The 16,007-nt window shown below is 39.7% G+C and overlaps 2 protein-coding genes across 2 annotated transcripts; one reads left to right on the top strand and one right to left on the bottom strand.

Moving 5' to 3' along the window:
* Positions 1–2,780: 2,780 nt before the first annotated feature.
* On the bottom strand, positions 2,781–8,150 carry LOC102699294 (endoplasmic reticulum-Golgi intermediate compartment protein 3). Its single transcript, XM_006650622.3, has 12 exons — positions 7,977–8,150; positions 7,365–7,459; positions 7,184–7,266; positions 6,764–6,839; positions 6,585–6,652; positions 5,874–5,958; positions 5,051–5,169; positions 4,850–4,933; positions 3,952–4,098; positions 3,503–3,614; positions 3,313–3,432; positions 2,781–3,150 (listed from the first exon to the last, which is right to left on the bottom strand). Exons 2-12 carry the CDS (start codon positions 7,450–7,452, stop codon positions 3,077–3,079), a joined length of 1,056 nt encoding a protein of 351 aa, XP_006650685.1. The 5' UTR covers positions 7,453–7,459; positions 7,977–8,150; the 3' UTR covers positions 2,781–3,076.
* A 251-nt stretch (positions 8,151–8,401) lies between these two features.
* On the top strand, positions 8,402–11,842 carry LOC102712434 (protein ARV 2-like). The gene is made up of 10 exons (XM_006651820.3): positions 8,402–8,528; positions 8,729–8,905; positions 8,999–9,046; positions 9,181–9,270; positions 9,810–9,855; positions 9,942–10,024; positions 10,109–10,203; positions 10,421–10,487; positions 10,573–10,648; positions 11,445–11,842. The coding sequence occupies exons 2-10, from the start codon at positions 8,795–8,797 to the stop codon at positions 11,540–11,542; spliced, it is 714 nt and encodes a 237-aa protein (XP_006651883.1). The 5' UTR covers positions 8,402–8,528; positions 8,729–8,794; the 3' UTR covers positions 11,543–11,842.
* Positions 11,843–16,007: the final 4,165 nt, after the last annotated feature.

The raw sequence follows: 16,007 nt of genomic DNA, 5'->3' as shown, positions 1-16,007 counted from the left end.
TGCCAGTTCACCTCTTGTCAGTATTGGACATACCACAGTGGGCGATCAAAGAGATTAACAGAAAATGCAGAGGTTTCTTATGGAAGGGGCAGGAAACAGTTAACGGAGGCCATTGCCTAGTTGCATGGGTGGCTGTTTGCATGCCAAAACAGCTTGGAGGATTAGGCATAAAAGAGATTGGTTGCTTGGGGAAAGCTTTGAGGTTGAAATGGGCGGTAATAGCAAAATCACAGAATGACAGGCCCTGGACAGCGGTATGGAAGTATCAACATGATCGCCAACTAGACAGCATGTTCTATGCAGCAATGAAGTTTCAGGTCGGAGATGGCAAGAAAACAGATTTCTGGAAATCCAGCTGGCTGCATTGTGGCCCGATTAAGCAGGCCTTCCCGGCTCTCTTCTCCCATACCTCTAGGCCAAACATGACAGTTCAGCAAGCTATGATTAATCGTAAGTGGATCAGAACGATAAAGGGGGCGCCTTCAACTAGAGCACTAGCCGAGTACCTCCAATTATGGGATGAGTTAGATGATTTGCAACTAGACACAGAGGTTGAAGATGCACTCATCTGGAGCAGGGAAACACATGAAAACTATACGGTCTCTTCAGCATACGACCTGTTCTTCATAGCCAAAGAACGATGCAGGTGGGGCTCTCTTCTGTGGAAGACCAGAGCACCTACAAAAATACGTTTCTTTATCTGGCTTGCTTTCAAGGAAAGGTGCTTAACGGCGGACAACCTATTAAAGCGAGGATGGCCGACGCAGGTTTCATGTCCCTTATGCCAGGCGCCGCAAGAAACCTGTACACACCTGCTCGTCGACTGCATTTTCACCAACCGAGTCTGGGAACGATGGAAGTGCTGGGTATCAGTGTCATTCCAGGTCCCCGGCGAATGTGGCCTGCCATTGGATAGTCGGTGGATGAAGACAAGAAAATGTTTTGGCAAGAGGTACAGAAAATCCTTTGACTCGGCGTTTGTGCTGATCTATTGGCTTATATGGAAGGAACGTAACGCTAGAATTTTCGAAAACAAAGCAAAGTCAGCAACGCAAGTGTTCAATGAAATTAGAGACGAAATCGTCACTTGGACGGAGGCTGGCTATTTCAAATATTGTGAGGAGTAGCCTTTTCCTTTTTGATCTTTGTTTTTGCCCCGGCTCTTGCCGGACTCAGCAAACTCTGCTGAGTTTGTAAAACCCACACTGTACATGCTTCTAACCTTAATGAAAATCGGTTAAGCCCAATCTGGGCTGCCCCACAAAAAGCAGCCTTGAGTGTGTATAAGATGGCCCCTACTCTTACATCAGCTATACGTTTTGGAATCGTCTACCATGTCACTGTTTTTGTGTTATAGTTAGGCTTTGAGTTATCCTCATTCTGTTTTCTCCGTTTAGAAACCCATATTGCCAAGTATTAAAATTGCGAAAAGCACTAAAGAGTATGAAAATCTGATACGCTAGATTACCTGATACGAGAAACTTTGGTCCAGATTGAATGTTGTAAGCAGTAGCGGATCTAGCCAAAAATGTTAGAGGGTCTGAATAAATTAGATAGTGCTTAGATAGAGCTTCAATCCTCCTTTCCATTAATCTTTAACATAAGATTTTATAAAGGTCTTAGTGAGGACTCCCATAATTTTAAGGTGGGTAAGGAGGGCTCGAGCCTCCACCGCCACCGTACTAGATCGCCCTGTTTATAAGTTCAGTTGAATATTGTGCTTCTGTGTATTTGTTTGCCAGGCAAGGTCAGTTCACATTGATAGTGCATAGGTAACATTCTGATATACTCCCTCTATATTTTAACCTCTATGTTTTAATAAGAGATAATGTTGACTTTAGGGCACACGTTTAACCATTCGTCTTATTGAAAAGCTTATGTAATTATTATTATTTATTCTAATTAGATTATCATCAAATATATTTTAATTAACCTATATTTTCATATATTTGCACAAAGTTTATGTAACACAAATGGTCAAATGTATAAAGAAAAATTTAATGATGTTATCTATTAAAATATGAAGGAGTTTTACTCTCCTAATTGTCAACACGTTTTTTTGAAAAAAGACACTTAGCAACTAGTCTAGCAAAACATATGTTCAGCAGCTCATAGGCTCCATTTGTAGCTGTCAATAAAATAAGTGGATCAAGAATTAAGGTTCAGTCTTTGAAGACCGCACAAAATGAAATCCTTAACGACCAAGGTTCATCTTACTGTAGAGATCTCTGAAATCGTCGCCTTACGGAATATGATTATCATAGTTTTCTACTGTCTACCGTTTTAAAGTTTTTCGTAACGATAATCGCTTTGTAACGATAATCGCCTTACGGAATACTATTATCATAGTTTTCCTACGGTCGGCTTCGTAAACCCTCAACCTTATTTTTTTTTCTTTTGTTTGCAGACCAAAATTTAAATTTTTAGTTTTAAATTTAAGTAGATCTTAACATAATTTTATCGTAGTTTATTTCTTAGCCTTATTTTTAGATAACTAAGAACACAGATATAAAAGTCAAAATAATCACACCCTTATCCGCCACCCCATGAAGCATGATTATATGGTTTGCCGCAACTATAATTGCGGATATCCCGGCAATCACAGTTTTCACAGCTATCCTACCGTCGGCTTTGCAAACCTGTATTCGTATGAAGTACGTGCTCGTGTGAACTAGCTATGAACGAGAGCATTGATTTTATAAGTTAATTTTCTCATTTTGTTTGTTTCTCTCTCTTTTTTTTTTCGGTCCATTTCGACAATAGACCATATTGGGCATATATTTCTCCATGATACAAGGCAAAAAGTTTTAGTTCCCCAGACCAAACATAGCTGGCATCTTCGGTTTGTGTATTACAAAACTGTTATGAGCCGTACCAATCTAACATGAGTGAGTGATTAATGACAAAGCTAGCAACATATTTTAAGTTATCAGTTGCACAGAGCATATGGAAATATGAAAACCCACAGGGGTTGACCGTATCTGAGACAATATGCTCTGACTGATTCGTATGACCAGTGACCACAAGGTTGTCACAGTTTGCCTTCACATATCATGTGATATCATGTGATGCGCAATTACCGTAGTACACTTCTGGTCTTTGATTTCGTGACCGACTCAATAAGCCGGTACATCCATCGGTCAAGCATTCCTGTACAGTAGGATGCCAAAGAGTTCGTATCAGTTAAAAAGCGAAATGTTGTTACTATTCTTTTTCTTGAAAGAAATCATTTGCATACAAGATCATCCAATGAGCTATTGCTACTGCGGCAATCCCTAACAGCACCATACTATGTAGGCTGTGGAGGCAAACCTGTCATTGCAAAGGTACCGCCAAGAACTGCACATAAGCGGGTGATGAAATGCAGGAAGTTCCTTCTTTCTTCTTTGATTGTGACTGTAATTGGTGAGAGATCATACAAGAAATACACAGCTGCAGAAGGAAAACATATTAGTCCTCGAAACAGATGAACATACCATGCTTGAAGAGGAGGGGGAGATACCTGGCCAGGAGGACCTATCAGTTGCGCGTTTAGGAACAAAATACTCAGTGACAGAAAACTGATTTGTTGGCAACACCTGCTTTGAGAGGTATCTGTACTCGGTTGGAACAATCTGCATATAGATTACAACAGATGAGATCATTTCTTTTTCAAACAAATAACGTGATGGATTTCCAACTGATCTGAAGGTGGTCTGACGCATATATCAGGTCCACATAACTTGACATAGGCTCATAGCAGAAGGACAAAAAAAAGGAAGGAGATGGGCTTTTTCCACAAGGTCCATCAGATACTTTGAATTATGCACAACTGTTTAAAGTTTTATGTATCATGATCCCATCCTTTTTGGTAAGCCTTCTCAACGTTGAAAGATGGGAACCAGCAAATTGTTGTCTGGACATGTTTGATCAGAAAGGAAACTACTATATGAAAATAGACTCAAAACTCACCTTGATATAGTATTTGAAAGTACCACTTGTGTCATGGAGTATCCTTGTAGTATCATCGAGTGGATTGTGAAGTCCAGGATACTTCGGACCAAATGATAGATCATGGATGACATGACTGACGTTCACATGGCTTGACCCATCAAAAATCTGCATACAAGAGATGAATAATGAAAATTTATATAGTGAAAATAGTAACAGTGCACAATAAAAGCGTAAAACACTTATTTAGAGATAGCATACTAGGCAGCAGACCAGAGCATAGTGCCTATTCGAAACGGGCTAAGCAACTACCTACACGGCATAAATCAGTTAGGCATCTTAGGCAGCAGTGCGCGCCTAGCGCCTTAGTGTCTGCCTTTTCATATGTATTTTTCATAAAAAGTGAGCACAAAAAAGCAAATCAAGGAAAATATTGCGGTTCATACAAGCTGACAGTTATATCATGTGATGGCCAGCACAAGAAGATACTTTCCGTGTCTCTTTTTTGTTACAATCCCAGCCTGATCTGGTGTGCACTATGACGGGTATTCAGTTGTTTACTGACCTTATTATTAATTTATCATTAAGGTCTTGTGTTTTTCTATCTCTCATAATTATTGGCATCTGTTTACCTCTAAAATAGCATATAATAAATACTAAAGTGGGCAGTTTTGCAAATTCTTGCCCAAGATGCACAAAACACTTGTCCAAGGTGGGATTACCAGGAAGTTCCACTAGTTCCCTATGGGATTTTTAGTCCAATAATTAACCCCTTGTGGACATGTTCTGTCAAAAACTTAAAATCTAGAAGCATATATTATTAGCCTGGGAACTTAATACTAAAAAGAAAGTACACACATTTCACAGAAAAAACAAACAGATGGAAGCACAGAAGTATATGCAGTTTTAGATGAATAACCTTCTCAGCAACAAAAATGTTTAAACCATGAACCGAGATATGGAAGTTACCAGCAACCCTCTGCACATCTAGAACCCCATACACCTGTGTAAATTGAAATGAAAAGGTTTTTCACAATTACAAGGTATGCCTGATGATAATTTCCCTAAATATCATTCCATAAATTGAAGTTTGAAGGATACTGGTAGAGAATTATCTTACTCGGCATCCTTCGCCATTTTCCATTGCTTTTTTGACACTCTTAACCATTTTATCTGCATCTTCATTAAAGGTGTGCTCCTGCTTCTTCTGTTCATCATCTTTATGCTCATGGTCATGATCTGTCAACACAATAGCTTATCATATACTCTGTCCGGTTGAAAATATTTGTCCTTTAGAATAAGATTTGGTTAAACTTTTAAAATTCTGACCTATCTGCAATTATTAAAATAGGTGAACTGCCCACATTGTCCCTTCACCTTAATTAGGTGCAAGTGCAACAAATTTCTAGTCAATGTTAATCTTCCGCCGCTGAAGAATGTTTAACCATGAAAGCAGCCCGATAGTTCACTGTTGCAATCAATTTTATTTTATTTTATTTTTCTTAAACTTGTTACTAAGTAAGGTAAACGTTATTTGACTCACAAATACTGCTTCCATGCTTGAACCCGTTCCAGGCTACAAACTTAATGGAACATTCTAAATAAATCATATCGGTCCATCAAAACATACATTGTAACTAAAGCAGTAAATCATGTTGGTACATAAATGGGACATTCTAACTACAGCATATTGTTAGTAATGTTACTATCTCGAGGTTTTCCCAAGATAATCAAGAGTGAGAACATATGCTTAATAAATTACTATAAAGTATTGTTTGGATAATTGAATCACAGTTATAACAGCAAACAGTTATTCCTAGTGAGCTGCACATTTTTTAATTGAGTGCAAGGACACAATGTACACACCAGGGACTGAAAAAATTATACCATGTGAAAATTCAGAGCTACATTAGTTTTCTCTTTATGGAGTCAGCAGAGTATACCATGATCGTGAGTCCCATGCTCCTTTTCAACTAGATCATTCAAATACTCGGTACCAATGATATGGCCATACTTATCCAAGCGAAGCTGCATTCAGAAGAAGAGGTAAGGTTAAAAATAATTATATGAGTGCCAGCTACTGAACTGAGAAAAATACTACGGTACAATTTTTGTTGGAATACTAAGTTTTCTATAAACATGAAGAATAGTGCTTGCACTAGATCAAGACATGCACCACCAGTCCACAGCTAGAAGAGCATATTCTCTGCTAGGTAAACAAATATGCGAGAACAAGCGTTGTACATAATATGGATATAGCCTTGCACCGTGGTTAGTAAGTATGTACATTATCCATACTCAAGGAGTTTGAGATCTGGAGGACGGCTGGTATTCTTAAATCGGGTAGTAAGTAGTTGCCTTAGCAAGAATAGTTTCCCTAGGTGCTGTGCTGCCTAGTTTGTCCTAGCGATAAACCGGGTCGCCATCGACAGCCTCTTGTCAATGCTCCCTTTGTAAAGAAAATCTACATTCTTTAAATCTTAAGGAAATTTGGCCACCCAATATTTGGGATGACCCTGCAATACATTATCCATACTTTAGGGATGTAGTGTTACTCATCGCAAGCAATGAGGATAATTAGTGCAGCCACATACTTTGCCTATTGGAACATATACAAAGTCACAGATGAACCAAGTGTTCACATCAGGTGGTACCTTCCAAATATTTGTATGCAAGTCCACTTCATGCTTGCCCGACATGTCAATTGCATCCACACTTAAGACTAGACAAAAGAGCCAGGAAAAAAATTGTCGACATAAAACCCCTCATGCAAATTAACATTAAAAAGAGAACTCATATCAAACTGGTAAGGAATATTTAATCAATAACTGACCTTCACATGGTAAAGAGGGAAACGACATATTTATATGAATCGGGAGAGTTTCTCCTCGTTTGAGATCTACTGACATCTGCAGACAGCGTCAGTTAGGTAGTTTGTCATTGGGAAGGGACAAAGCAAGGAATGGAAAATCATCATTTCCAAATAGCAACCCATAGACATCAATACAAAAATAAGAAGACAAATGTATTCTTTATCAATGTAATTGAAATAAGTCTTGTTAAATTTTGTCATCATGCAGATTTCTCTAATCAGTTTTGTTAAATAGACCAAAACAGGAGGCTATCACCTACAGACATATTCCCATTACTAATGAAATTTGAAAATCTGTTACTGAGTGGCAAAATGATCACCTTACAGTACAGTTGCACATGTTAAACATAAAGAGAAAAAAGGGAAAACAAAGGACCATACCTGATGAACAGTATAGGTGGTAAGATAAAATTTGAGCTCGTGCACGAATAATGTAATCATTATAATTAATCCAAAAATCGTGACTGCAGACATACCAATGGTTGTAACATGTAAGTAAACATCTCCAAATGAACCATTAGTACCCACAGGAGAACATCATGAAGAGATAGAATCTCCATACCGATAGCACCGGAGTAAGTTTTCTTTAGTAAATGATCTTCCGCGTGTGGGAAGGCATTGAAATTTTTCAGAGACGGTATCCTCCCCATCTTTCAGCTGCCACAAACCATATCAGCATTGTCACATAAGAATTACGCATTAAAGCACTGCCTTAATATTGCACAAAACCAAGTAAATATTCTCTCTAACATTTTACTCCAATTCTCCAGAAACAAATACTTCCTGAAAGGGTAAAACGATACCAGTCTTCAATAATCCCTCCATAATCAACACACCATGATAAACTCTTCCCACAAAAATGTTACATTTAATCCAAATCTCTTAATGTTTCCGTATAATTACAACATTATATCACGCATCGGATTACCAGATCGATCCAAATCCCCCGAATTCGCCCAGAGCCCATAGCATCGTATGATAAGATATCAAACTCTCAAAAACTCCGCTCTCACAAGAAAAACACCAAACAATTCGACTACACAGCGACGCTAGCCCACTCCATATCCCACCACCACGCGACGGCCACACCGATCCCCAGAACCCGAGGCCGGAGGGGCCAGATCGGGCGGGAGGAAGCGAGCAGACGACGAGACGGAGCTCGGGATTCGCTCACCTGGGGGGGGGGAGCAGGAAGCCACGGGGCGGGCGGCACCGGATCTCACGGCGACCTCGCCCTCTCGGGACACCACGCCGAGACCGGCGGCGACGGCGACGGCGACGGCGGAGGCGGAAGTCTCGTCGTCTCGTGGCGGTCGGAAACCGGAAACCGGAAACCGGAAACCCAACAAACCCGAAACCAAATTACCTCTCCTGCTCCCGCACGCGTCCGCCTCATCTGCCCCGCACGAGTGAATCTCGACCGTCCATCCGTGATCGGACGGACAGGAACTCTCCCAGCTCAAGCCTGGGCTCCAGGTAGTGGGCTTTTTTTCATTCGACCCATCATACTTGGCCCAAAGCCCACCAAAGCCCGCGTCTCGGCCCACTGTGATCTAGAAGCCGTGGCCTCGTGACCCTCGTCGCCGGCCGGCCGCCCGCTCGCTCACCGACGACGCGGCGGCGCGACGCCCGACCGGCGGCGGCGTCCGTCTCCCTGGCCCTTTTCGAGCGCCTCTCGCCGCGGCTGTTCGGTGGCCTACTGACGCTGCCCCGTTGGGCGCCGCAGGTACGCGATGCTGCGCGTTCGTTGTCCCTGCTCCGGCGATCTCTCGCCGCCCTAGATCCGCCTCTTTTGTTCCCATGTTCTGCCGTTCGTTCTTCGACCTAGGCTTGCACGAGATACTGCTTGTTTAATCTGCGGTTGTGCCACCGTGATTGAACCATTTTTTGTGTGGTTACCTCACCTGTCTGTCACCAATTGAACAGGAGGGATCAATTGCTTGGTGTTGGGGATTGGGCTTTTGCCAAGCTTGCACGAACGGATTCAGCTTGATGGGTGACGCCAAGGAAGAAGAGGAGTGGCCGCGCTGCGTCGGCTGTGGCCGGCGTGTGAAGACGCTGTACGTGCAGTACTCGCCGGGCAACATCCGTTTGATGAAATGCGTAAGAGAGGAACCGCTGCTGTTGACAGTGCATGTGTAATCCTCTTGCCTTGTGCGTTTATGACGTTTAACTTCGGATGCCGTTCTTGTGTAGGATACCTGCAAGGCTGTTGCTGATCCCTACATCGAGTGTGAGTTCATGGTGCGTTAATCTGGTTATGTAATGATATTAATGTTTTGGACAAACTTGTGATCCAATTCTTACGTGTAAAATGCAGTTTGTTTACTCCAGTAGTGATGCATTTAGTTGAGACTTTAACTATTCTTGCTTTGTAGATAATCTTGATTGATCTGATTCTACACAAGACAAGAGCATACCGTCATCTTCTCTTTAATAAGTTGAGGATTTATTCATCACTTGACAAGGTGGGAACCATATGGTCCTATTCAAACTGGCTTGCATGCTACGTTTAGTTGATATAAATATAAAAGAAACGAGCTGGGCTCATCTCATTTCAAGTTTCCTGAGCTCTTTGAAGTTTGCTTCAGTTTCTTCATCAATACTTCTACCTAGTTTTTACCTGTACTCTGTCTTGCCTATGTGTTTTGCTGCTCAAGAATTATTAGCCTTATCTGCCTTAGATCTGCTTGTTATTTTTTATTTTTGGTGTCCATGTTCTGCATCATATGATATCTTTAGCTCCTTGTCACACGAAGGCAAACATTAAAAAAATCATTAATTAAAAAGAGGAGGCACAGGTACTATTAGTGCCCCTCATGGCTCGCCACAACCTACTTATCAGCATTTGAAGGTGGAGTCCATCCAACTAGAGTTTAAAATAGCCAATCCCATGAATACACAAGTGTGGTAACGTTTTTGTAAAAACTTTCTTCCATCTTATGGTAATTCCATTACCCATTATGCCCTGGTATTTTGAATTTGTTTTTGATTCCGTTCTTTTCAGGGAGTACTGGTGTTGTCCATTCTGATGCATATTGTTCTTGATGCATGTATCCATTTTATTTATAAATTTTCATCTTCAATTTTGGTTGTTTTGAAGTATATATTCAACTTTAGCAACCCTTAATTATGTAAGTCAGAATATCTTTCTCGAGAGGCAACAAAGCTGATGGGGATTCTTCCATAAGCACGTTCTCCGCGATTCTCAAGTGCGGAAAGGTTATTAAAGTTGACTACATTTAGAAATTTTATGTTTCTAGTGCTCGTTACTTTGATAATGTATCGTTGTCTGCTATTCTTCAGGTTCTGAGCGATGCATTACTAGGGAACATCGTGTTTATGACCATGTTACTTTTGGAAGTGCAATTTATCCTAAAACTGTCTTTTGATATTAGAAGGTACCTTGAATACCTGCGATGTGGAAGTTTCAATTACATTTGTGTAGTTCATTATGTGCAAATGGTTATTAAGTATCCTTAACTGGAATTATGCAAACAGTAGCTATTCTTTCTTAGTACACTTCTGTTGTATAATATGAAACTATATCAGAATTTCACATTCAATGTGTGATATACATGGGTTGGCACTTGACAGTTGCACTTTGTCATTACTCAGGTGTAGGGAGGTTCTGTTAGCCGTCATCATTTCAAGCTACTTCAAGCTATTTCTCATAGCAATGATGGTATGCAAGATTTGTGTGTATGATTGACTTCTTAGTCTTATTTTATTGATTTTTCCCCTTTCACATTCATTGTCAATTTTTGCAGGTTTGGGAGTTTCCATCATTTGTTATATTCTTTGTTGAAATTTCCGTTCTCTCTTCAAATACTGTAGCACTTAGAGGTAAGTGCACATTGGATAATTCCCATCTTTGTTTATGAGATTTTAGCTGCTGCATCAATTGTTTAGCTGTTCCTATTCTGGTGCTCCCATTCCAATAACATTCATGTTTCCTCCATTTGATGTATAGAACTTATGCAACATCCCTGGTCATTTAAAATTAACAGTAAGGACCTCTCGTCCGGTGTTTGGGTAAAATAAGAAAATATCTGTGGTCGTTGAATGTGGTTCTGCGAATGCATGTAAAAATGCTGGAAAATGTAGGTTTTAGTGTTGTGGCTTTATGTATGTTTGTGAACTGGCACAGCATTACAGAATGCAAGTTACTCTTCAGTCTTCCATCCTTCAGCTTATAAGTATAAGCGGAAATTTGAATTTTAATTTTGGAGTTGATTTTGAGGTTTTCTCATCGTAGTTTATTTTTTAGCATTTGCTTTTATACTGCTAAGGACAAATATATAAAAGTATTATCCACAAAAACTACTATGCAGTGCTAGGTGAAAAAGACATCTCTGTTGTCACAATTTACAGTGATTACCTAAGTTTCGCATCAAATAGTTGCAGTTTTGCACATCCCTTCGATATATCTAGGCTTCAGCTTTGTTACTTCCATCTTCTAGAATTCTCTGAAGTGAGATGCAAGTCCAATACGAAATACAGACAAGTTCATCATCTGAGGCATAAATATATCAACGTGCCTTTTTTCCTTGGAAAAGTACTGAGGGATATTCTTTGATGAACAGTAACCTAACACATAGCTCATACTATTGATGATCACAATGTTCCTGTTTCTTTGCAGTTGTAACAGAGTTTTCGAAGGTCCATTGTTTCGGAGTCTGTTTTGGAGCGCACGCAGCAAGATACTTGACTGAGCGATGGCTCCTCGGGGCTCCATGAACCCACCGTCATGCTTCCTCCTTCCTGAGTCCATCAAGCTCCCTGTAGCTTGTGGTGTCTCCCAAATTCATGAGGATTCAGGACCACCCGCCATGCTTCTTGCGACCATCAATCCCCATATAGGTCGCCGTACTCCCCAGTTTATGCAGCATCTAGGCATACTGTACCACTTTGATGAGCTTGCTCTGATAAAATCAAATCTAATCATTTGAGATGCACCCACTGACTATGATACACACTGTTCCTGTGAGTTGCTTTGGGCCATGTTGGAACTGGAGGTCCTCATTGCTTTTCGTACGAGATGTTGAGCAATCTTTTTCTGGTTTGCCCACGTAACTGGAGTACGTTACAGAACGTTTAATGGCTGGTCTAATTTCGCGTACTTATGCCCAACGCAGTTGCTGCTGCTCCTGTTCAGCAAGTACACAATGAAAGGGCCTGTTCACCTTCTGATGATTGTAGCGGTTGGCCTGTTCAGTTCCGGTTTGTTCCATTTGTAGTTCTACTAACGTTGCGGAAAAAAAGAACTTGTGCAACGGATTGATTGCATTGAATAATGGTAGGAATAAATAGAGACTTAGATTTGTCACATCTAACCACATAACTTATGAAGACAAATACTTAGGTGATGAAGGTTCTGAATATTACTCTTAGCAAGTTGAAGAATTTTGTTCTTCACTACCCTGATTCTCTGAACCTTGTTGAAATTTTGAGCCTGTCTCTCTTTTCCTGTGCTCCTCCCCTGCCTTTTGCTGCTTGCCCACCACCAAAATGCTTATCTGCACTAACACAAAACAGTTCCAACAAATCTGCAATCTGCCTCCTAATCCACACTTTTGTTAATTACCTGCACTGAGGTGAGAACTATTCTAATTCGTTCTCCGTGTCCATGAATGATGCATCATCTATGTATCGAGTATACAGTGCACAAAGTTTTCTTAAACAAAAATACACTTTTTTGGGGAAAAAGTTAAACACTTTTGTACGTGATTTGCGCTAATCTGCTCGTCTAAAGGGTCGCATTATCGGTTGGGTTGTGATCATCGCGGCCGGCACCACTGAAATTAAACAACTGGAGTACGTGCGCACTTGTTTAGTGTGAAAGGCTGGGCATGCTAATTTGCTGAGTCTCTTGTGGAGCCTCCTCTTAAACATGCTTGTGGCACACCATCATTTTTAGGATTTTAGGATAAGGACCATAGTATATCCACACGACGAAAAGTACAAAAACCACACTGAATAAAGTCCGGTTTTGTAGTTCAGGGTGAAGTGTGGACTTCGAGCAAAGGTTTGAGTACTACAAATGGACTTTACCCTAGGATTATTGCATTTCTAGTAATTTTGATACGTATAATTGTAACAACAAAAATTTCAGATTTGCGTGTTTGAGGCCAGCCAAAAGGGGTGATTGTTTGTTTTTTTTTGAAAAAAGTTAAATGATATATTTGTAAATAAAAAATAATTTATGAATAAAATTTTTATATGTATTCCTAGCGGCATAAAAGTCGTCAAGGCTGGGAAATAAACTTCTGTAAAAAAATTAAAAAATAATTTTAAATTTAATATATAATTTAAATTTTAGCTTATACAAAAGTGTCGAAGAAACGGGTGGAGCATCAAACGCTTTATTAGATGTTTGAATATTTGTTGCAGTAATCACCGTGGTTACCAAAAGAACTTGCAACTAATCTCCAAACTTTGACGGATGCTTCTTGGCAATCATCATGGATTCGGTTGCTGCAAACCTAGTGAGCTTAACCACATCTAGTAAGTAGGCAAGTAGCTGGAGTATATTGAGACCCTGCTTTATTAACAGTCGCACACCAAACGTTCCCTAAAGCTACAGAAGTTTACATTCTACAAAGATATACTCCACCTCCTTCCTAGATATTACGGGTTGTTTAGATGGGGCTAAACTTTTTAGCCATATGTCACATCGGATGTTTGGACACTAATTTAAAGTATTAAACATAGACTAATAAAAAACTAATTTCATAAATGAGAGCTAATCCGCGAGATAAATTTTTTGAGCCTAATTAATCCATGATTAGCATATGTGATGCTAAACATATGCTAATCATGGATTAATTAGGCTCATTAGATTCGTCTCGCGGATTAGTCCAAGATTATAAATGGGTTTTATTTATAGACTTCGTTTACTATTTATAATAAATATTCAAATATCCGATGTAATTAGAGGCTAAAATTTAGCCCATAGAAACAAACACACCTTATATATATTCCTATTATCCTCCCTTGACCTTTGTGTTGTGTAACTTTCTAATCATCTACTACTAGCTTAGTGCTGTCACCTTTCATCATCTTCCAACAAGAAGTGGAATTATAATATGGGATTGAGCTCAATCAATGTGGCTCAGAACTTTTTTTTGAGACGGTGACTACTTATGATCAAAGCTGAGATTTATTGAGTTCTCTGTCTGAAGAATATTTTATCTTGAGACCATAAAGCAAGGCAAAAATTCAGTGGGCATTGGATGTGGCTGTCTTGCTCCGGGTCACCAAATTACATGATCAACGGCTATTAATCATCTTGTGCACCAAACCTTAGCTTCAAAGAATTCTTCCTTGTGCATGATTGCAGCGCCAACATATGAAATCTGACCAGAAAAATCCTTGTCCTGTCATGTTGATTTCGGGGGCCATCACTGGTTGTATTGGACCTAACCTATTTTAATTTGGGCCATTGCGACATTAAAAGAACAACCCAAAGCTTTCAAACTAATCCACAATACAGTTCCAAATCAACATGCTTATTTCATTTGTAAAACCAAGAGTTTAATATTTCAATTTTGAAAACGGATGAGTGCAACAAAACGACCAACACACACACACTTTTTTTTTTTTGCAATTACATAGTACACACATGCACATATACAACACTCACACACCTACCCACGAATACGCCCCCTAACATACATTCAAAGAGATAGAAATCAATGGCACGATTTCACTAAATTTATATTAAAAACTCACCTAAGTGTGCATAATATTCGTGGATATTAGTAAATTTAAACCGTAGCAGCGAGAGACGTGCGTCCGTGACTCCATTACCATGCCACTAGTGCTTCCCCAAAACACATAATTTCTCTTCTACTTCCGGATTAAATTTCTGCCTTGACTCAAAACAAATGATCTAGGTAGCGATCGAGGGAGGGAAAGATCAAAGATGGCATCAATAAATCGGACAACAATTAGGCATAAATGCAGCTGACGTTGACATGCTAGAAATTAATTAAGATTAAGCATTAACATGGGATCACAGAGTGGTCAAAGCTATGGCACCCGTGCTGCTAGTAGCTAGAGCTTTTTGCTGCTAATGCGCGTACCTACCACCTAGCTCTATATCATCTAATTTCATATCGATGCATCTAAAATCCTTAATTAGGTCGAAACACAACACGCCAAGCACACACTTAATTTTAGCCAACGCATGAAGACATTATCTGATCAATCACATTTTAGTAGGACGGACGTGTTCCAAATGCTGATTAATCATTAGGCCGACAGTAATTGATCAAACTGAGACTCGATCTCCAATTTTGAGCAAATGGGGTTTGATGATGCCCTGTTCCCAGTGGTTTTGTCAGTGTGCAGAAACTTGGATTTGACGCCCTAACAACACACATAACTAGTGTCTAGTAGTACGTGTCATGCGTACTAACTAGGAAGAAATTGATCTAGCTATATACATAGCCTCCCAAACGATAGAGAGGGCGACGCTATCTCGTGATAGTTATTGATGCCTACGGCCCATTACGTAGACAGTTACAGTTACTACAACATTTTAGGCAGATATTCACGAATCGGGATCCTCTGCAACTTATGCGGTTGCAGCTCTCACCATAGGATGGAAATCGGATGGCCTAAATCAGCGATGCGCGCTGTTCAAAAATACTATAGCAAATTTTACTGTTGCAAATATTACTGTAGCGACCATAGTGCAATGTTCATCATCAAAATAAACGGCTCAGATTACGTGCAGTCATAATTGTAACTGCACCTTATCTCAATTCAATATTCATGGCCAAGTTAGTTGCAAGAGTTCACTGTGTCACCGGATGACCTAGTGAGTACACTGACCAGCCACCGGCCATCCCATTTCTGTGTTATCGGGCTTGAGACAGCGGAAGAATCACGTAAAATAAGGTTTCTTAGTAGTGCATAGTAAAGCTATTATAAACTTAATAAATAGATTATAATTATATTAAAGTAAATTTTAGATAGAAAATCATTAGTAAAATATATTGTTAGCGGTTTAATAAACATACGCATGAAAAACGAATTATTTTTCTTTCTTTTCCTCTCAATTCCTAACAAATAGAGCATTGGCACTAAAAGTCTTCTTAGAGTGTGATTGTAAATTTGTTATGAATTTAAATTATTACTATAAAACTGTTACTAGAAAATTCAAAAAATATTATAAAAAATACACAAGCAACATTTT

Source organism: Oryza brachyantha, chromosome 3 (genome assembly GCF_000231095.2).
Source record: "Oryza brachyantha chromosome 3, ObraRS2, whole genome shotgun sequence".
NCBI lineage: Eukaryota > Viridiplantae > Streptophyta > Magnoliopsida > Poales > Poaceae > Oryza > Oryza brachyantha.
Note: the sequence above shows the minus strand (reverse complement) of the source record. Positions and strands in the feature narration are given on the sequence as shown.

Bases quoted from the DNA above. Each gene is read 5' to 3' on its own strand.
- LOC102699294 (XM_006650622.3), bottom strand. From the start codon at position 7,452: ATGGGGAGGATACCGTCTCTGAAAAATTTCAATGCCTTCCCACACGCG. The intron at 6,840-7,183 runs GTATGGTCCTTT...CGCTGTCTGCAG, and splicing joins CCACCTATACTGTTCATCAG to ATGTCAGTAGATCTCAAACG. The intron at 5,170-5,873 runs GTATACTCTGCT...TTGTGTTGACAG, and splicing joins GCATGGGACTCACGATCATG to ATCATGACCATGAGCATAAA.
- LOC102712434 (XM_006651820.3), top strand. From the start codon at position 8,795: ATGGGTGACGCCAAGGAAGAAGAGGAGTGGCCGCGCTGCGTCGGCTGT. The intron at 9,271-9,809 runs GTGGGAACCATA...CGTTCTTTTCAG, and splicing joins TTTATTCATCACTTGACAAG to GGAGTACTGGTGTTGTCCAT. The intron at 10,204-10,420 runs GTACCTTGAATA...GTCATTACTCAG, and splicing joins CTGTCTTTTGATATTAGAAG to GTGTAGGGAGGTTCTGTTAG.